Raw genomic sequence first — 21,492 nt, 5'->3', positions numbered from 1 at the left:
GAGATGAAAGAATTCCTCTGAGACTTTTTGTTAATATGTATTCTAGACCTCCTCCTGAAATCCTGCTGAAATGATTCCCACTCCTGCACACGATAGAGTAAGGTACAATATCGATAATAACCCTGCCAACCAAGAACGGATAGGAGGACCAGAGATTTTGAGGAACTGGTGTAAAGTATAAACAGCCCGTTGGATCAGATCAATGGAGCAGGGCCAGGGAAAGTCTGTGCCCGAAAACAGGTGCCCCAGAGTCCCTGCTGTTGTGGTGAAGGCTTTCCTCCCACTCCTAGCTCTGTTTCATCACGAAGAGCCAGGCTGCCTGTTGGGCAAGTTGGGATCCTGGCTCCAGGCCTGGCGGCCTGGCTTGCAGCCCCCATGGGCTGCTGGGACGGTGTTTTCTCTGGAGGAAGGCCCTGGGGCCCTTCTCTGCATAAGCTCGGGGTGGGGGGTCCCTGCCTGGGCACTGGGCCAATGGAGAGGAACAGCAGAACTCGAGACGGGACATCCGCGGCGGAAGGAGGGGAGCCCTGGGGGAAAGGACTCTTCATGGGAGATGAGGACATGGAGCGGGCACGCAAGGCCCACTGCCTTGGGGCGTCCTCCCCGTCAGCCCCAGGCTGGGGCGAGCCTGCAAGAGCCCCGCTTAGCAGGAAGCCCACACCCCAGACCCGCGCTAGTCAGCCCGACCCCACACTCGGAATGGAGAATTCAGGGTCGCCGGGAGACCAACAGCACAAAAGGCTGGAGAGGAACTGACAGAATTGACTCCAGGAAATGGAAGCTAATTTAAATGAAAAGAACCGTAAGAAATTTGAACGAGGAGCTGGATAGTACAGTGCAGACACCGTCCGGATGCCCTGCTCTCTTAGTTCTCTGGGTACCAGCCCGTGTCTACTTAGATGGCGCTGCAGATACAGGCTCCCTGGCCTTCAGGGAGCTCTTGGCTCCCCTCTGAGTGGGACGCTTACCAGGAGTCACTGTGGTCCACACCTGTCCAGGCCGGTTGGATTTGTTATAATAGTTAGAGTTTAACTGAGTATCATAGAAATTGATGAAATGAGGGCTCAAAAGGAGAGTAGTTTCTGTGCAGACGGAAGCTGACTGCAGTTACTGCCTTCAGCCTGAGGTGGCTCCTTGCCGTCCACGGATGTGGACTAGAGAGGAGGCACCTGGTCCCCAGGCCCCGCATCCCTCCCCGCACCAGGCAGAGCAGAAGGAGCAGAGGCCGCGGTGGAGCTCCCCGGGGTCGGACCTGTGAGGTGTGTCCTGCCTCGGCCCCGGGGGAAGGTCGAGGTGGGGTGGGGGCCGCCCCTTGGCGGAGACTCCTGCGTCCTGGGTCTCCCGGGCCTGGTCCACTGGGAGGCCCACCTCGGTGGGCAGGCACGTGTGCCCGGCTCCCCAGGCTGGCACTCTGGTCTCTCTGTCTCCGTAGAAATCCGCCCTGATTGTGCGGGGGCCGCGGGAGGTCCAGAAGCGGGAGCTGGTCTTCCTCCAGTTCCGCCTGAACCAGAGCAGCGAGGATTTCAGCGCCATCGATTACCTGCTCTTCTCGTCCTTCCAGGAGTTCCTGCAGAGGTACCCTTCAGAGCCTGCTTGACCCCGGGATCTCACTCTAGCCGTGTGCATCCCTGGGCTGGGGGCGGGGGCAGGTGCGGGGAATCGGGATGCTAGGCAGCTGCCGGGCAGACGGAGGGCCCCCTGAGACAGTCCGGGCAGCCTGGGGGGTGTTCTGACCCCGCACGCAGAGCTGGCTGTGCCCCTGAGGGTGGGCGTTTGGGTCCCCCACTCCCTGACGGCGCTGCGGAGGACAGGCTGGAGCTGCCCGGGTTCTGTGAGGCCCCAGGCGTCCAGCCTCTGCTCTGGACTGTGTTCCCCCGGTGTCCAGGGACTGCGGTGGCCCTAAGGGAGGTCCCGGTGCCCGCTTGCCACCCGTTTCTAGTAGGAGGGTGCAAGTTCCTGTTCATCTTGGGACACCCCTGTTGCACCATCTCTGGGGCCCAGAGTGGTTGTGGGTGGCAGGAGCGTGTCCTGCAGGGGGGCCTGAGGGGGCGGTGATTCAGGTCCTCCGGGTCCAGTGGCTCTGTTTCAAGGAAGCAGGTCGGCAGCTGAGGCTGAAGGGAGGCCGCCCCCCCAACCCCTGGGCTGACGTGGCTGTGAGCCGCCTCCGCCGGTCACACCCGTGGCCCCATCCTGGGGCTCGGGGCCTCCGCCTCTTCTGCCCCTTCTTCCAGCTGGAGTTCCCCTCCCTTCCCTGCAGACACGGGCCGCGTCCCTGTGCCCCTCTGAGCGTTCTCAGCGCTGCACTGTGGTTTCCTCTTGGCCGTGGGTGCTTTGTGACCCTTGGGCGCGTGCTGCGGATGCCTTTTCTGGCCAAGAGCTCCCAAGGGAACCCTCCTCCCCTCTCCGGGCCTTTAGAGAGGCTGATGGCCAGTGAGGGCACCCCAGGGCTGCTGAAGCTGAGTTCTCCAGGGTGCTGTGGGGCCCAGCCCAGTCTGCAGGCCTCTTTGCTGGGAGCAGGTGGTGGAGAAGACAGGGAGGGGGTGGTGTGGGGGGCTTCTGCTGGGAGCTCCAGGGACCACGCTTCGGCCTTGAGGCAGGTGACAGCTTCCCCTCCAGCCATGAGGAAGGAGGGGGTGGGCTGGGTCCTGCCAGTACTAGCAGAGGAAATGCTGGCCGTAGGGGCTGGAGTTTGAGTCTGGCTAAGTTCGAGCCCTGCCTGATAACACAGACCTTCCTTCTCTGCCCTCCAAGCCCAGACAGAGCTGGCTTCATGCAGGCCTGTGAGAGCGCCTATTCCAGCTGGAAGTTCTCCGGGGGCTTCCGCACCTGGGTCAAGATGTCCCTGGTGGAGACCAAGGAGGAGGATGGGCGGGAGGCAGTGGAGTTCCGGCAGGAGGTAGGTGGCGCTGGGCTCGCCTCGCACCTTCCCTGGGTCCACCCTCGAGTCCAGGTGCAGGGAGCCTCTCGGAGGGGTCAGCTTCGCCCCGGGCTCTTAAGGGTGAGTGGATGTCCGACAGGAAGCGAGTGGGCCCGCCGCTGGGGGGTTCGCCGCGCGCATTTCTTCTGCAGGCCCGGCCTGCCCCAGATCCTTTGCTTTTGTCCCAGCGGCTCCCAGAGCGCACACGGTGGAGCGTTTTACAGAGCGGTGCCTGGTCCAGCTGGATCTGAGCTGGTTTGTAGCTCTGCTCCACTCCCTCCCACGCAGCTGGCAGCTGCATTTGAAAAAAAAGACTATTCACAGGGCAGAGGTTAGATGCAGGGATGGCCTCTGAAGTGTTAGGTGCATGATGACCAACTGGGACACAGGAGGAAAATATCTTTTTATATTTTTAAAATCTCATTCTAATCTGTTTGGTTTTCAAAAAAAAAAAAATCTCATTCTTTTTGTCTTTTTGAGTGTTTTAAAACGCAGGTACCGTCAGGATAGTAATAGTAAATAATGTCACTTGTAAGAGAGTGATCAATGTGTTGGGTACATGCTCAGAACACTTTGCTAATGGGAAGTGTGATACGAAAGCTTTCAGCCCTCGGACCTGAGGCCAGGAAGTATGCCGTGACCCAGGCAGGAGAGTGAGAGGCTCTTGGAAACAGGCGTGGAGCCGGGGTGGAGGGAGGGGACCCTGGGGTTGCCTCGGTTCAGCGCCTGCGGGGCTCAGTCCTCCCGCCGGCACGCACGCCCAGGCCCCGACCACCCACGTGCTGTGTGTCAGTGGCTGGGGGCCTGCAGGGCCGTGCAGGAGGCGGCTCTGTTCTCGAATCCTCTGCTCCCCCGTGGAAGGAGTTCCATTTGGGCTGGGCTTTAAGGGCAGCATTAGGAAGGGGCTGGGTTGAAGTAGGAGGACCCACTCCAGCTGACAGACGGGCTGACGGAAGCCAGGCACTCAGGGCCTCCTCTGGGTCTGCCCCTGCCCGAACCATGCTCCTAGGACTTCTCCAGGTGGGAGGCCTTTGGGAAAGGCGTGAAGCCAGTTTTCTTTAAGAGAGAGGCTTTTTTTTTTTCCTGTCATAGGTGGTGATGACCCCCTGGCACTAGGTCCTTAAAATATTTCTCTTTTGCAAGATAGTTGTCATCGCCTGGGTTTTTACACCATGCTTTTCTGCCAAGAACTCCACAAGTTCTTTTTTATCTGGCCCCAAATCAGCTGAGAAAGGAGACTCGGCGTGTCCACCTTACAGTTAGATCTTCACAGGCCTCCCTGGCTCCCCTGGGAGCTCCAGCAGTGATCTGGAACCAGGGGGCCAGCCCCCTCACCCACGAGCTGTGGAAGGCACGCGTGCCTTTCAGCATTGTCTGCTGAAAGTCAGACAATGGGAAGTCTTTGGCAGGGAATGTGAACACTCCTTTGAACAAAAATGTTTTAAAAATTATTTTCTTAAGGGTGAAAATGGGCTAAATGTTTTTATATCATGTTGTAAAGTTCAAAATGCTTTTCCTTTGTGTTGTTTTACGAGAGCCTCGCTACAGCTCAGTGAGATGGGCGTTTTGTCCTGTTTATGAGTGCAGAGGAGAGCTGACTCATTTGAAAAGATCCTGATGCTGGAAAAGATTGAAGGCGGGAGGAGAAGGGGACGGCAGAGGATGAGATGGTTGGGTAGCATCACCAACTCAGTGGACATGAGTTTGAGTAAACTCCGGGAGTTGGTGATGGACAGGGAAGCCTGGCGTGCTGCAGTCCATGGGGTCGCAAAGAGTCAGACACGACTGAGCAACTGAACTGAACTGAACTGATGAGTGCAAAGGAGAGGCTCAGAGCAGATGATGGCACAGCCAGGCTTCTGCCCCTGGGACCTGTCTGCTCTCCATCTCACCTCCCAGCCTCTGCAGTAGCTGTAACCAGGCCTCTCCAAGCACGCCTGCTAACTGTTTACAGGCGTGGAAGACTGGAAGGGTTGTAAGAATCAGCTCTTCAGGTCAAGTATTTTGAAATGTGAGATTTTTATGTTGTGAGTTGAGTCTTAAACATTACTTTGAAAATGATTTAATCAGGAGTACAGATATCTGGCTTCCCAAGAGGCGCCAGTGCCAGAGACATAAGAGACACAGGTTCAATCCCTGGGTTGGGAAGATCCCCTAGAGGAGGGCATGGCAACCCACTCCAGTATTCTTACCTGGAGAATCCCATGGACAGAGGAGGCTGGGTGGGCTATGGTCCATGGGGTCGCACAGAGTCGGACACAATGGAAGTGACTTAGCGTGCACAGGTACCTAGTGACAGGTTTTGGTGATAGTCCAAAACACCCACTGTGTGCTCCAGGTCCTTTGGGAACCAGGCTGAAGCCTGGGCTCTGGGACCAATCTCAGGACGTCGTGTAGAGGAGGTTTTTGTCTCTCTGCCTCCAAAAGATGGAGCGAGGGGAGCCGGGGTGTCAGATCCCCTAAACTGCCCTTTCCTCCCCTGCAGCCCTGGCCAGGGCGGCACACAGGCAGTAACACTGCTCTCTCTCCTCTGTACCTAGACCAGTGTGGTTAACTACATTGACCAGAGACCTGCTGCCGAGAAAAGTGCTCAGTTGTTTTTTGTGGTCTTTGAATGGAAAGATCCTTTCATCCAGAAAGTCCAGGATGTGAGTATCACCTAAGGTCTTGACCATGAGCTTCCTACCTGAGCCATTTAGGCTTTAATCCTCGCGGGCCGCCCTCATCTCCTTCCGTAGCGCTGATCTGCCGCTTGTATTTATGACATGCTTGTTCTCTCTCATTTGTGTTTAATCTCGTCTTCAGCGCTAGACTGTCTTCCCTGTGAACATGGGGGCTTCGTCTTTGTTTACCGTTTAAGTGGTGTCCAGCACGGTGCTTAGTCCAGAGTAGCCACTCAGCAGTGGTAGTGAGTGAGTGGAGTAGAAAGCACAAAGTTAATCATCTAGTTACTGCTGCTGAAAGCCGTTGTTTTTTTGTTTTTTTTTTTAATTGCTTCTCTGTAGAATAAGAATCTTTAATTTGTCATAAGTCGAAGTAGAAAGGTACTTTTCAGGGGACTTCCCTGGCAGTCCAGTGTAGTTAAGACTCCATGCTTCCAATGTAAGGGGCGCCGGTTTGATCCCTGGTCGGGGAACTACAATCCCACCTGCCCTGTGGTGTGGGGCCAAAGAGAAAAAAGAAAGGTACTAATCAGAAATTAAAGAGAGCATCAATTAATGTCAGATTCTATACTCACCATCTCAGAAGGGGAGGAATAATGGGACAGCTTTGCCAGAACATTCCTGAGACGCCATCCACCAGAGCTAGTCCCGTATCTGATAAGCAATTTTTGTTTTAAGATCATCATAAAGTATCTTGATGCGGTTGTGGGCTGGGGGAAGACATCGCAGAGCTGAGGCTCAAACCCGGAGGGTCTCTGTGATGTGGTGCGTGATCCCACCACCCTGTTAGCTGTGGGCCTGGCTGGGCCGTGCACACATTAAGTGTGTGCGGACCCCCTGAATAAAAGACGCCACGTAGAAGAATGAACGCCTTTAGTTCCACAGGGCAAGTGTGTGATCAGGCATTTTCTAACCTGCTGTGCTCAGTGTTTTAAGTCCTATCCCGGGCCACGTAAAGCCCTGAGCTCAAGGTCCCTTGACTTAAGTCATCCATCACGTTCACAGCCATCCTGAATGGTGGTGGTAGAGAAACCCCTTTCATGGATGAGCCCGAGGTCCCTCTGCTGAACCGGGAACTTAGAAGTGCTATGTGTTGACCAAGCAGGGAACTCAGACGTACAAGCTGTGACCTCGGCCTTGAAGGAGTTTCAGTGGGTCAGAGGACCGCCTAAGCCATAAAGGAAGTAATTGCAGACCGTGAGGAACTGCCAGGGGAGGTTGTGGAAGAAATCTCTCTGCTCACATTGAGAGGGTTTGGCTTAGTGGTCAGCGGGAGCTGTGAAGGGCCTGGAAGGATCAGTGACTCGGGGAAGCGGTCAGGGCAGGTGAGTCGGGGGACCTGGCCTGCAGGCCATCAGTGTTGTTTGGAAGCAAGGTCGCATTGTGAATTAGGCCAGAAATTTAAAACTCAGCACTGATTATCTTATTTGTGCAGAGCTTTTTTGAAAAATTCTTTTTTCTTCTTCTTTCAGGATCGCTTTATTATCAAGAGGGACTAATATTTTTCTCCTCAAACTGGAGCTATGAACCAAGTATAGAGTTATGGCAATTTAATAATTTTTTGGCTGCACCAGGTGGCATGCCGAATCTTAGTTTCCTGACCAGAGACCGAACCCGCGCACCCTGCTGGGGAAGCACGGAGTCCTAACCACTGGACAGCCAGAAAGCCCCAAGTTATGGCGGTCTTAAAATCCAGTTGTTTTTCTTGTTGTGCCAGTAATCTGGGGGGCTCTTTGACAATAATCCTGAGAATCAAAAATGGAAGCCAACTGAGAAACTTATGTTTGTTTCCATTTCACAGATAATCACCGCCAATCCTTGGAACACAATTGCTCTTCTCTGTGGGGCCTTCTTGGCATTATTTAAAGCTGCAGAATTTGCCAAACTGAGTGTGAAATGGATGATGAAAATTCGGAGACGATACCTTAAGAAAAGAGGTCAGGCAACAAACCACATAAGCTGAAGTTGCCAGTGTTCTTCGTAGAAACTGCCCGAGTTGATGGAAGTTCTCATCTTCCACTTTGGTAAACCAAGGTGCCAACGATCCAGTCCTCACTTGAAGAAAATGGGCTTTGCCGGGGGCCTAGCCTGTCACACTGCAGCTTCTAACCTGGCCCCCCAACGAGACTGTCTTAGAGCCCGGTGGAACAGATCCAGTGGATGACCTTAACGTTATTTAAGTATTTAAATTATTAATGAACGTTTTTTGACATATGACATGAATATGTCAAATGGAAGATGGACTCAGATAGAATCCAGTTTTCTGAAGGTTTGTGGAAGCCGTCTTCCTTTCTCCTTGGTTTGGTGTATAGTTAAGGTCTAACAGGATGATTAAGGTTCTGATCGTAGGTTTTCTCCTTGAGATTTTTTTTAAATGAACAAAAGTGTGTGTGACTTTCTTCTCCCCCACTGGTGACTCTCCGGTGGTGGAGGTCACAGTGTGGAACCAGTGTGTTATTCATGAGAAACAAAACCCATCACATCTCTGGTGCCATGTGCGAGTCTCTGATGCACTCACTCATGTGTTAAATATTAAATGAGACTGTTTTTTAAAACTACTGTGGAAACTATAGTAATTAGATCGCTTGTGGACTGAGCAGCCACCTACCTACCTGTCTGGCTAGAATATTGACTGATGGATGTTATGAGTTTGGTGTGATTAACATGCAGAAGCGCTAGGATATGTGTGCAGAGTAGGTCCCTCCTCAGTGTGTTCTGATTTCATTAACAGGTGAATAAAAGTTAGGTTAATATAGAAACAATCAGTGAGCTGGTGTGCGCATCTGCTACATCAGTAGGCACTGGTATGCTTTTATCCCGTGACCTCCAAATAAAAGGGGGTGTGAGCCTGGACTCCCAAGGTATGTCACAAGCACGTGCAGGGAAGGGCAGGGTGGGCAGGAAGTGGCGGTGAAGCTCCGTGAATAAGCTGTGTTAACTCTTCTGTCCTGCAGCCCGCCCATCTGAGAAAGGCACCCTCAGCATGGACCCTCAGAGCTTTCAGCCTAGCCTGAACGGAGTACCGTCTGGGCATTTTTCACATGGTAGCCATTGACTGACTTAAGGTTTTGGAAATTATTTTGGGGAGTTCTAAACTGTTTACATGACCTTTGCATCCAGAGAGGACTTGGGTAGCATTTCTTCAGTTTTGTGGGTAGCACTTCAATTTCATAATTTAGATTTAGGTAATTCAAAGAGAAAAACTCCAATGTATGAGGGGGCCAATTTTAATCTCATGTCTAACTTAGCAAGAAACTGTGGTTTTTGGTTGAATTATTAAAAGTGAACTTGTGTAAGGAAATATTCTGTGCTGTTTTTCTGTGGCACTGAAGCAGGCACACAAACTTTAACTGAGGTCTTGTAGCACCTTTCTGGAAGGCAAGTGCAGAGTCTGGTATAGAAGCTTACATTAACAGTACTAAAAAACAAGTGTGTGTGTTTTTAAAGGATTTCTAAAGTTGACACACCATTTTCGTACCAAGTATCTCACAAAATTGGCTCCAATGAACATACTGCAACTGCACTTCCTGTTATTTTAGGAAGTTGAGAGGCCTCTTGAATATGCTTTAGAGTGAGTACCTAGGTCGGAAGTGAGCGTTTCTAGCTATTAACTGCAGCCTGTCAAAACCTGCTCTAGCTGCTCTTAGTAAAGGATATATGTTTAGACTGACAAGATAAGGCATTTAGACCCAGCCTTCCCTCTAGGGGGCTGGGTTTGCCTTTTGCGGTGTTCAGCAGTAGGATCCCTTTTCTTCTGCGTTTGCTGCCCCCAGCTGTCAGTAATCCCAGCTGGCCTCAGGTTAGCGTGGAGCGTTGGGCAAGAACACTGGGTCTGGACGGTTGTGGTAAGGCTGCCACTTGGAAACTGTAAAGTATGAGCCGTATTCCAAAAGGAAGTTTCTCCTGGGGCCACAGTGAGTGGAATGAGCTGCTTTCGTAGTGACCTAGGAATAGTGTGCTAGAATTTTTGCTAGAGTTTTTTATGGTTGTGAAAGAGCAGAAGCAGGTATCAGTAGTTGAAAGCCTGGTAACAATTTCTGATTCTGCCACAATCTCCCTGCCTGCCCCCATAAAAAACAGTGCCATTACTTACAGATTTTGAGATTTTGCTCCTGGGTCTGTTTTAATTAACACTGTCTGTGTATTTGTACACATTTAAGCTAAGTTAAACCCATCCTGTGAACATAAAGGGACATGAAAGAAGATGGAGAGATGTCCTCAAATTTAGAATTTTATGTACAAATTCTATAAAATAGAACACTGGTAAATGGCTGGAACACTCGACTCTGGCACACAGTCTTCCTATTTAACTGGCGCACAACCTGCAGTTTGCCTTACAGGTTTTCTCTGTATACACGTATGTACATATATATGAATGAATGGAGGGGGCGGGCTTCTGGACGTCTCAACTCAGTGCTGAAAAAAGCAAAGGTGACATAAGGCAAAATACAAACATAGACTTTATTAAATGCTGCTCAATCCCCCAATAAAGATCTTTCATTACAAAACAGTTTTCCACACAACTGCAAGTTAAGAGACTGGAATGGTACTCTGATAATAAAACGTGAGAAATAACTTGACCAAGTAAAAACATACATGACTTCCTACAGGCCGCCTTTTCAGAACCCTACAGAGGAAGCCTACTGCATTTCCTTTACGTAAAGCCAGGCAGTGACAACGCGCGCTCTGCACCACCACACCGTGGGAATCAAAGCCTCCATCCCTGTCGGGAGGGGCCGGAGAAGGGCAGGCTGTGAGGACTGGGAAGGCCCTGCCTTCAGCCTTTGGGAGGAAGAGGAGGAATGAACTGAGAGGCAGGCTGTGTTTTCCGTGCTGCCTCCACCCGTCTGTGCTCATCACCCTGGGGAGTTGCAGATGAAGGAGGAGGTGCATAAGGATTGATCTGAAATCTGGTTTACTTTCCCAGCATTTATAATTTGTGCTTTTAAAAGCCTGGAAATTAAGTTTTTGCTCAAATTCCAGAGTACAGTAATATATCAAAAGGAAGGCTTAGGGCAAGTAGTTCCCTCCATCATACTTCTGGAAGAGATGAAGGAAAGGATAAGAATTACACCTTAGTTTTAGTTTAGGAAATAGTCTTTTTCCTAGGATGTAACTAAGGTCTGCAGCGATGTGAAAAGCACGTTATCAAAGGGAAAAATACACAGAGCAGACGGCTACACCTGTGTGCAACACAACCCAAACCAGGATTCCAGCCACGATTCCTACCACTCCCGTAATTATCTCACTCATCACATCGATGAGAAAGTTCGTTCATTTCTGTGAAACTTCAGAAGTGACACAAATCAATGATTAGACAAGGGTTACAATATACTGTGGCCATGATACAGCACAGGGCTATGTTTAGTCCATATATTTTTTCATTTACAGTTGCCAGGAAAAAAATTGGCCTTTTAATTATATTATACTGATGAGGTTTGTTTCATAATTTTTACATATTTCAAAAAAGTGTACAAAACTGCCTAGCCAACAGAGGTGGCAGGCTTTTTTTTTTATCCATCATTTGTATTGCTGAGAATACTGTGCATGTTGTAAGCACTGTTCTGCTTTTCTAGAGCTTTCTTCAGCTTTAGCTCCTCCAATTTTTTCCATAATTCTTCTCGCTCCAATTCCTTCTTTTTCTCCCTGTAAACAGAGCAGGAATTTTGTAGTTAGAAACTTGTTTCATAGCTTGAAGAAACATGCTGTTTGGCAGTTTCCTGGAAAATAGACTTATTGACTCACATTTCACTTAAACCCCTCCACCTAAAGCATTTGACAGGTTTACCTAGGGTACTGCATTATTTGCCATTACCGTCCTCAGTGTAATTAACCAAGTCCGTCCGTCTCCTGCACCAACTGAAATGTATCAGCATCGCCACGGCCACTGTGTTAGTGCTTCATGGTTGACAAACCACTCAACGTGAACTCAGTCACGTAAACCCCGTGCAGTGGTTGTATCGTCACAATTGCTCTTTTGCCAACAGACTGACAGGCTGGCCGCGAGTCGGTCTGGGGCCGTTTCCTGGTGGACCCGCATCCTTCCGAATCCCATCTCTAAGTTACCGACCAGTCTGTGTCTTACAATCTCTTGTCTCTTGCATGTCAGATGGAAACTTTAAACTCTGAATAATCTCTTAACCCCACAAAACTCAAAACATGTTGCTTCAACTATTAATACTTAATTTCAGTTCTAAAGAGAACATTTTTGAATAATGTGGATCAAACTATTCTGAAGGGCTATATAAATGTGTGAAAAACCCACAGGCTTACAGTTCCACAGTTACATATGCTTTAAGGGGACAAAAGTGCTGATTTATGCAGATAGTGAGATACAAGGGTCAGTCTTATGTGAAATACGCATTTTTCAATGTAAGTTTCATATGATCCCAGTCATCTCTTCCTTCTTCCTATTGCTTCCGGGGCTCCTAATTTGTATTCCTGCCTGAAAGGTGCTATTTAAAAGAAATAACGCATTGAGTTAGTTATTGATGGACTAGGATGACCTTGAAGGAGAGAGATCCTTTCTCTACTTGACACCAGAAAACCAGGACTAGGAACTTACAGTCAAAGTAGATCGGTTTTTCCAAACATAATAGGTGATACAATTATTAAAAATATATGGGCTCAGGTACCTCAGTTATTGTCCACCTTAAGTTTAAATATTGTGCAAGGAGCAGCTTGAAGAATAAGCTCACTATGGACGCCCACGAGGACAAAGCAATTCTCATAAATGTAAAACAAACTGAGTAAGACAGTATTTAAAATTTAATATAAAATGTATTTCACAATGTAGATGTTACCAAGACTGATGAAGTCTAAGGCTCACAATGAGATCAGAATTTATGATCCACATTAAAACCATCTTACCATTAGGAGTTTACCTGCATATGACTTTAAAGTATTTATTATTATTGTTGTTGTTGTTTAATCTCTAAGTCCAACTCTGCAACCCCCTGGACTGCCAGGCTCCTCTGTTCATACGCATTGGCAGGCGGAATCTTTACCCTGAGCCACCGGGGAAGCCCATAAAGTGTTTATTATGCTAAGCCGCTTCAGTCATGTCCGACTCTTTGTGACCCTACGGACTGTAGTGCACCAGGCTCCTCTGTCCATGGGATTCTCTCCAGGCAAGAATACTGGAGTGGGTTGCCATTTCCTCCTCCAGGGGATCTTCCTGACCCAGGGCTTGAACCCGTGTCTCTTGCGTCTCCTGCATTGGTGGGCAGTTTCTAAACCATAACACCACCTGAGATGTTCAAATTGTAATGGCTGATGTAATTGGCTTTTTAAACATAATTTTAACCTAGAATACCTTACTGGACTGAATCACATTCAAGTAACCTAAAATGTACAGTTAACTTTGTAATTAAAAATGTCAAATACCTTTGTCTTTCAGCTTTGTATGAGCTAGTAAGGTCATCGAAAAGCTTGCCGTTCATCTCCATGAGGGTTTTCAGCACATTGTACACCAGTGCTACAATGGTCCTAAAAGGAAAACAAGCCAGTGCTGGGTTACTGATGCTACTACCAGATGGGAAATGTATCACTATCATCTCTGAAATGGCTTTGACACTGACTCAGTCAATCCACTAGTGAGGATAAACTGAAGCTCAAGAAGTTCAGTAATTTGTTCAAGGTCACCAAGCCAGTGGTAGCAGAGATGGTCTATCTGGTTCCAAAATTCACATTTTTCTCACTGTGTCATGCTTGGGTTAAACCCTAAAAATGTTATGGCCAGCTTCCTGTCTGCTCTAGAGTCTGATTTGATGATTTAGTCACCAAGTCGTGTCCGACTCTTGCGACCCCATGGACTATAGCCTGCCAGGCTCCTCTCTCCATGGGATTCTCCAGGCAAGAGTACTGGAGTGGGTTGCCATTTCCTTCTCCAAGGTATCTTCCCAACCCAGGAATCGAACACAGGTCTCCTGCACTGCAGGCAGATTCTTTACCAACTGAGCTATGAGGGAACACAGGGACTACTCTAGAGTCTACTATCACAACTCCTGAATAATAGTATTAAAAGCAGCTGAAAAAGATGCAATTACTATGACTTGTTAGAAGAAAGAAAAGTAGACAACAGGATAAGGATGTTACAGAATTTAGAACATAAGCAATCTAAACATCACTGACGTGACCCTGAGCACTGACGCTTCTCCCTGGGCTAAGCCAGCTGAGATGTGAGCCTGGATACTGGCAGAATGTCATACCAAACAGTCCCTAGATTTGCAATTCTAAACTGAAATTAAGAACATGCAGGAGTTCAGAGTTTTTAAGGATAAGCCACCCCATTCTTTTCATTTGGCCCTGCAATAAACCTTTCTCTGCTACAAACAAACATACAGACCCACATATATGTACAACTTCATAAAACTCACTGCGGAATAGAACCATGTGATGTTAACCTTGGGAGTTCCAAATCTGTATAGGTTTCCTATGTATGAGTTATGAGATCAAATGACAAAGATGTTAGAAAAACAAAAATGACACAATCAACATAAAAGACACTTACGGATTCCAGTGTTCTTTGGAGATTTTGTACAAACTGCCAAACATAATTGGCAGAATTTTATCAATATTCTCCTCAATCAAACTAAGAATATATTCATTGTTCCAGAAGTACAGTGCCCTTTCTGCAACCTAAAAAAGACATTCAGAAACATCAAAACTAAGAAAAGTAATAGTGTAAAATAAAAATGGCTTCACTGAAAACACCATACCTGAAAATGAGAACTGGATACACACTTGGATATCTGCTTAAAAAGAGGCTCTTCAATTTTTTTGAATTGTGTAGGTTCAATGACATCTAAGATTTCTTCAATTTCTCCTAAAAACATCACCTAGGTTAAAAAAATTTTCTTTTAAGAAACATGACAAATTATATGATGTTAATACAGAAAACACAAATGAGAAGGTTAACAGTGGACGAAAAATACCTTGACAGTACATGCCACTTACCATAATGGACAGCTCTTCCACCAAGTTTCTCTAAACCCCACAGAACAGTGTCCACTTGGTAGGTAGTGGTGGTGATACCCGCAACCCAAGGAAGCACGGTTTATAGCCCTGAGATTGAAAAGTTCTAATAAAATGCACTGTTTTTGTTAAAACTCACCTCTTTCTGACTGCATGTTTTTGGCCAAAATTTCAGCAATCCTCTGATCACCTGCAAAAAAGGGAAAAATTTGGCATGAATTAAGCAATGAAGCTGGCTAACCTCAGGAAATTTTAAATAACCGTGATAATATCAATATTCATTCTGAAGTAGAAGAAAGTATTATTCAATACCTCTGCATCTCCCCTTACTCTGCTCAGCTTTATTTAGGCTTTTGCCCATTCAACAGATACTTGTTGAGTGCCTTTGTACCAGATACTGCTCTAGATCAGGGACACACTGATGAACAAGACGAAGATGGTCCCTGATTTTCATGAAGCAGGAAGACTGACATAGTTAGCAATTAAACTTATAAATAAAGTAATTTTAATAGTAGTAAGGGCTACTTCCTACTAAGTATGAGATAATGACTTGGTGGGGTGAGGAAGGGAGGTTATTTTATGGAAAAACTAAGGAACAGATAATTCCTGTTTTTTAAACCATCATGAAGCACCCCCCAAAAGCCAGAAAGCTTCCAAATTTATTTCAGGGCTAGCACAGTTCTGATAAGCCAAATACAGTGAGACAAGAGGTCATGAATTCAAGTAAACACAGTTGTAAAAATCTGTATTAAACTGAATATAACAGTATATAGGAAAAAGAGTATTGTCACCTTGCTTATTTAACTATATGCAGAGTACATTATTAGAAATGCTGGGCTGGAAGAAGCACAAGCTGGAATCAAGATTGCCAGGAGAAATATCAATAACCTCAGATATGCAGATGACACCACCCTTAAGGCAGAAAGTGAAGAAGAACTAAAGAGCCTCTTGAAAGTGAAAGAGGAGAGTGAAAAAGTTGGCTTAAAGCACAACATTCAGAAAACGAAGATCATGGCATCCAGTCCCATCACTTCATGGCAAATAGATGGGGAAACAGTGGCTGACTTTATTTTTTGGGGCTCCAAAATCACTGCAGATGGTGATTTGCAGCTATTAAATTAATAGATGCTTACTCCTTGGAAGGAAAGTTATGACCAACCTAGACAGCGTATTAAAAAGCAGAGACATTAATTTGTCAACAAAGGTCCGTCTAGTCAAGGCTATGGTTTTTCAGTAGTCGTGTATGGATGTGAGAGTTGGTCTATAAAGAATTGATACTTTTGAACTGTGGTGTTAGAGAAGACTCTTGAGAGTCCCTTGGACTGCAAGGAGATCCAACCCGTCCATCCTAAAGGAAATCAGTCCTGGGTGTTCATTGGAAGGACTGATATTGAAGGTGAAACTCCAATATTTTGGCCACCTGATGCGAAGAGCTGACTCATTTGAAAAGACCCTGATGCTGGGAAAGATTGAGGGCAGGAGGAGAAGGGGACAACAGAGGATGAGCTGGTTGGTTGGCATCACTGACTCAATGGTCATGAGTTTGGGTAGACTCCGGGAGTTGGTGATGGACAGGGAGGTCTGGCGTGCTGCGGTTCATGGGGTCCCAAAGAGTCAGACACGACTGAGTGACTGAACAGTATATTAACAGAATAATACTATCTACCCCATAAGTTATTCCAGAAATTCCAGAATGATTCAACTCATTATAGGTTAAAAGGGATGAAAAAAACCCCCAAGACTATACGATCATCTCAAAAGATTTTGAACAGTTGTTTGATTGACTATATATTTTGATAACAATTTTGTAAGCTTAAACTAAGAATTTATCAGAAACCATCAGCAATCAACTTATGATTCCTGGAAACAGGCAGTAAACCATTTGGGTGCTTTGGTAGAGGTAAATCTTTGACAGCCTTTTAAGTAAGTTTATAGTTATTGGTCTCGTCCAGTAATGAACACTCATTCAAATTAAAACTGAGGAAGAACACTGTTCTGGAGCCGATCCAGTAAGAAGAATTTGATAAATAATGTTGGAAAGGAATACCAGAATTATACTTACTTGCCTAAGTGTATAAATATTAAAAGAACTGAAAAAGTACTAAAATGAATAGGAAAATTCAGTATGTGGTTAGATAAAAAAATAAATATATAAAAATCAATACCTTTAAAACAAAATATCAGTTATAATAATCAGATAATTAAAACAGTAAGGTATTAGCATGGAAACTGACAGAAAAGATATGACATAGAGGAGTGTCTAGACAGACTTAAGTATAAACAAGGCTTAATATATGACAAAGGTGGCATTTCAGTTCTGGAAAACAGCTAAAGTAGTCAATCAATTGAACTGGTGGGTCACCAATTAGAAAAAAAATGTAGCTCCTGTGGGAGGCAGATGCCTGAAAGAATCTTCTATGGTCCTGATTTCCTGAACTCACCCTCTTGTGTAGTCGAGCCCTTCCCTTAAGTGTGCACTGGCCTGGGGACTTGCTTCTAACCAACAGAATGTGGCAAAAGGGACAGAATGTCATTTCCATGGGAAAGTTACAAAAGACTGTGACTTCCATTTTATGAACAGATGCTCCTGGGCCTTCTTGTCTTGCAGCTTTGATAGAGCAAGTTTGCTATGCTGGAGAGGCCCATCATGCTAAGTTGCTTCAGTCATGTCCGACTCTGTGCGACCCCACGGACTGTAGCCAGCCAGGCTCCTCTGTCCACGGGATTCTCCAGGCAAGGATACTGGAGTGGGTTGTGCTGACCTTCTCCAGGGGATCTTCCCAACCCAGAGATCAAACCCATGTCTCTTACATCGGCTGCACTGGCAGGCATGTTCTTTACCACTAATGCCACCTGGGAAGCCAGACAGGCCCAAGTACCAAGGAACGGAGGGTGGCTGCTCGCCAACTTCCAGTTAGGAACAGCAGTCCAACAGCATGTGAAGAACTGGATGCTACCACCAACCATCACGTGAACTCAGAAGCAGCTCCTCCCTCATCTGAGATTTTACCCGGCCAACACCTTGACTGCAGTCTTAATGAGAGACCCTGAGGCAGAGGATCCAGCTAAGTCGTGCCTGGATTCCTGACTCACAGATACTATCCAATAATAAATGCTTGTTGTTTCAAGCCACTAAACTTTGTGACAATTTGTTATGCAGTAATAGAAGACAAATACAATTTCTTACCCTTGTCACATGAAAATTTCAGTTTCCAACAGTGTGGTGGGTTGAATGGTGGCCTGCAATCAGATATGTTCATGTCCTAATTTCTATGAAATCTATGAATGTGACTTATTTGGAAAATGGATCTTTACAGATATAATTAAGGATCTCAAGGTGAAATCATTCTGGGTTATCTGGATGGGACCTAAATCCAAAATGACAAGTATTCTTATAAGAGATAACATTGGAGGAGAGACAGAAGAAGGGGCAGCAATGTGATACTGGAGAGATGCAGCCACAAACCAGGAATGCCTGGAGACACCAGAAACTGGAAGAGGCAAGGAACCGAATCACCCCTAGAGCACCTAGAGGGAGTGCAGCCCTGATGACACCTTGATTTTGGACTCTGGCCTTCAGAACTGTGAGAGAACACATTTCTGTCATTTTAAACCACCAAGATAGTGGTAATTTGTCATGGCAGCTCTAGAAAAACATTATAGATGGAATAAAGTTTTTACATGTAAAAACTAAATCCGTTAAATAACTAGAACATGATACTAGAGAGTGTTTTTATAATCTCAAAAGGTAGAAGGATTTTACTTAGCATGACACCAAAGCCAGAAGCTATAATGATGAATAGATTTCCCAACATTAAAATTTTTTTTTAGTTCTTTAAAAAGGCAAATATTAAAAACAGTATATTCAAAGTTAAAAGGAAAACTCCAAATGGTTAAAAAAAATACTTGCAAAACACAATAGGCAAAGTCTGAAAAGTAGGGAAAGGACACAGAAATATAAATGACCAATAACTTTATAAGAGAATGGCTGTGATAATTTTAAAAATCCAATTAATATATTTCATACCTATCGGACTAGCAAAATTTTAAAATATTCAGTACCGGCTGATGTGGGGAAACAGGCACCATGACACATTGTACTCTGACCCAGAAACAGGTTTTAATTTCAGTAACTTGGCTTATTAAAAATGTTACGTACAGTAAACCTTATCTTTTTTTGGTGTGCAGTTCTGAGGCTAATTTAATACATACATTAAGATATATTTGGTAAGCAACACTATAGACAGGACAAAGAATAATTCCAACACACTAAAACATCCCCATAACCCGGCAACATGTTAATAACAACAAAAACTCCAATAACTCAAGTGTCCATGAATTAAGGATGAGTTAAATATGTTATGTCAATCCATACAATGGAATTTGATGCTACCAATGAAAATATGAAGCAGAGTAATATGGCAAGATATCCATGTTATACTGAGGTGAAAAAACCCAGTCAGCATTTCCCACTGTTTAACTTTACACAAAAATATACATGCAAAATTTACAGAAATGTATTCACCAATTTGTATGGTTTATGGTTATCTTTAGGGGAATTTCAAGGAATTCCTTCACATTACGCTTTATGGTTTTGTCTTATGTGAATCAAATTAATACACTCCTTTGATAAATGGATATAACAATAAAGTCATTTCCATTTTGGAAAATAAAATAATTTCAATACAAGATCTAAGAACATGAAGAATGTAACAAACCAGCCAAACCTCTGACTTATTTACAATCTGTAGGAAGCTTTGATATGAATGCCAGGCTTCTAGAAAATGATTATTAGGGCTCAAACCCAAGTACTATGGCCATAATTTTGGTGCTAGGATGGCCTAGAATAGTAATTCCAAGATCTCTATTATCTGCAGATCTTAATGAATTGAAAAATATTCTCCTTTGTTAACTTGGACATTTTACCTCCTCATGCAGCTCCTATTGCTATTAACTCAACTCACCTAACTCAAATGCCTGGCCCTCATCCCTCTCCCTAACCTTTCACTCTTTAAAAAGAAATCAGCTATCTCCCAAATCCACTCCATATTAACTTAACCATATTTAATGCATATCTGTTTATTAGCCACCATGCATAAACCATATTATGGGCTTTCTTTCTCTAAATTCTAATATGTTATCATGGATTTCTATTAAGTTTTAATCCACTTTAGAGGTTAATGTGGTTTCATGTAAGTACTGGGCTTCTAATTCTATTTGTCTTTAAAAACTGTTTTTAGCTATTTCAGAAAGAACAGCAAATCTAAAAAGTCTAAAGCTCTAAATATCAGCGAGTGGAAAAATACCTTTTGTTCCTTTACACACACAAAACTCAAGTCAAAGGAAGACCAAGTATGTAATTTTTGCAAGTGCCCCTAGCCTCAGAAAGTTCTAATATGAAGAAAATCATATAATTTAAATCCTTCAAACCCTGTGCTATTTGTCAAGAACTCTTTAACTATTTAGATTTAGAATACCTAGAAAACACTCTCTCAGAATACTTATTTCACCAAGGTTAAAACATTGTTTTCTAAGTGTTTATCCTTTTCTGTTTCTCCCTAAACTTATCTTTTGTTTTTCTTCAATCTTCAGTCAATTTTCATGGTAATATTTTTATTCTCTCGAATCTTTGTATTAATAGATAATTAGTAAGCAGGAGAATTCTAAGACTGAATTGCTATGCTGATTCATAAAGTAAATTATCTTTACTCCAAGATTATAGCTCAGTCACCAAAGACAAGGAAATGTTTTCAATCCCTATCACATGGTTTATCATAAATAAGAGGGAAAATCCTATTCCTAAAGATAAAACAAAATTCAAGGAAATAGTTTTGGAATCCTTACAGTATGTTTTAATGTTTTAATTTTAAAAGGTGAATGAAGATGAAAAAGACTACCATTGAAGATAATAAATGTATAAATGATTTCACTGTAGTCATTTGAGCCTGTCACCACACATCTTAACTACTATATATTAATTTTAACCTATATTTAAGTTATTTAAGATACACAATTCATGAGAATTTGCCATCCCATTCTTATTCTTTAAATACAGATTAACCTCACTTTTCTTCTTCCAAATGATTTTAATTTAAAATATATTACTACGACTGTTTGGTAGAGCTCTAAGAGTATAAAGGAAGCTAAAATAAAATGCTATGATGTAGACCAAAAACATAAAAATAAGTAAAACACTTACAGGTTCTGTTAGTGTTGTATCTTTCTCCAGGAACTGTACAACACAGTAGGCTAGCTAAAATGCAAGGGACAGTTTATAAATATTACTGAATGAAATAACATTTAGTAATGCAGGATTTTTATATTTAGCTAACAAAACGACTTCATTTTAATAAACTTCAGTTTATGGCAATATATTAAAAATAAATATACCCATAATTATGTAAATAACTTCTACTTAAAAAAGATGTCCTTTTTTCAGTATTAACTTCTGAATATTAAGTTAACTGAAATATTAAATAAAATGTAGTTGGGCATATCAATCTTTCGATATCATTGAGGCGGTAGACCAGTTCTTTGGGGAATTAAAATTAACTATCTTTGTCTTATAAATCAGAAATGTAACCACAGCCCACTAAATAAACAGATAGATAAATAAATCTGAGTGAAATAAGACTAGCGCTAACATTTTAGTTTTTTAGCATGTTTCTAACATGTATGCCTGTGCTGATATGATATTCTCTGAATGTTAATAGAAGAAACCAAAATCATTGTCTAACTAGGTCATGCAGGCTAGACAGAACATTCTGAAAATATGTGGGATGTATTCAAAGTCACACAGTTAATTAGGTCAAGGCCTGGACTAGAAAAGAACCTGATTTTTCCTATATCTATACTTAAAGTGCATTGAGCTTATTTACGAGTACTAAATATCATCATGCTTTAAAAATTATGATATAATTAAAAATTTGCTTTGGG

The 21,492-nt window shown here is 44.4% G+C and overlaps 2 protein-coding genes across 4 annotated transcripts in view; one reads left to right on the top strand and one right to left on the bottom strand.

Annotated features, from left to right (window-relative positions):
* PACC1 (proton activated chloride channel 1) overlaps positions 1-8,139 on the top strand; it is a 34,724-nt gene extending 26,585 nt beyond the window's left edge. For 2 of the 3 annotated variants that reach the window (XM_005888554.2, XM_070384742.1), the window contains 4 exons: positions 1,433-1,575; positions 2,752-2,896; positions 5,458-5,565; positions 7,382-8,139. In XM_005888554.2, the coding sequence (XP_005888616.1) occupies positions 1,433-1,575; positions 2,752-2,896; positions 5,458-5,565; positions 7,382-7,543 (558 nt within the window). In that variant the 3' untranslated portion in view covers positions 7,544-8,139. Of the gene's footprint in view, positions 1-1,432; positions 1,576-2,751; positions 2,897-5,457; positions 5,570-7,381 lie in introns of those variants that run through there. The other variant, XM_070384743.1, reaches the window with a different exon arrangement.
* Positions 8,140-10,017: 1,878 nt separating this feature from the next.
* PPP2R5A (protein phosphatase 2 regulatory subunit B'alpha) overlaps positions 10,018-21,492 on the bottom strand; it is a 74,167-nt gene continuing 62,692 nt past the window's right edge. The window contains exons 8-13 of the mRNA XM_005888556.3: positions 20,756-20,809; positions 14,696-14,746; positions 14,301-14,420; positions 14,093-14,220; positions 12,967-13,068; positions 10,018-11,226 (exon numbers count right to left, since the gene is read on the bottom strand). Of these exons, the coding sequence (XP_005888618.2) occupies positions 11,094-11,226; positions 12,967-13,068; positions 14,093-14,220; positions 14,301-14,420; positions 14,696-14,746; positions 20,756-20,809 (588 nt within the window). The 3' untranslated portion in view covers positions 10,018-11,093. The remainder of the gene's footprint in view (positions 11,227-12,966; positions 13,069-14,092; positions 14,221-14,300; positions 14,421-14,695; positions 14,747-20,755; positions 20,810-21,492) is intronic.

Source organism: Bos mutus, chromosome 16 (genome assembly GCF_027580195.1).
Source record: "Bos mutus isolate GX-2022 chromosome 16, NWIPB_WYAK_1.1, whole genome shotgun sequence".
NCBI lineage: Eukaryota > Metazoa > Chordata > Mammalia > Artiodactyla > Bovidae > Bos > Bos mutus.
The sequence above is the reverse complement of the archived record's forward strand: the minus strand, read 5'-3'. Positions and strand labels throughout refer to the sequence as shown.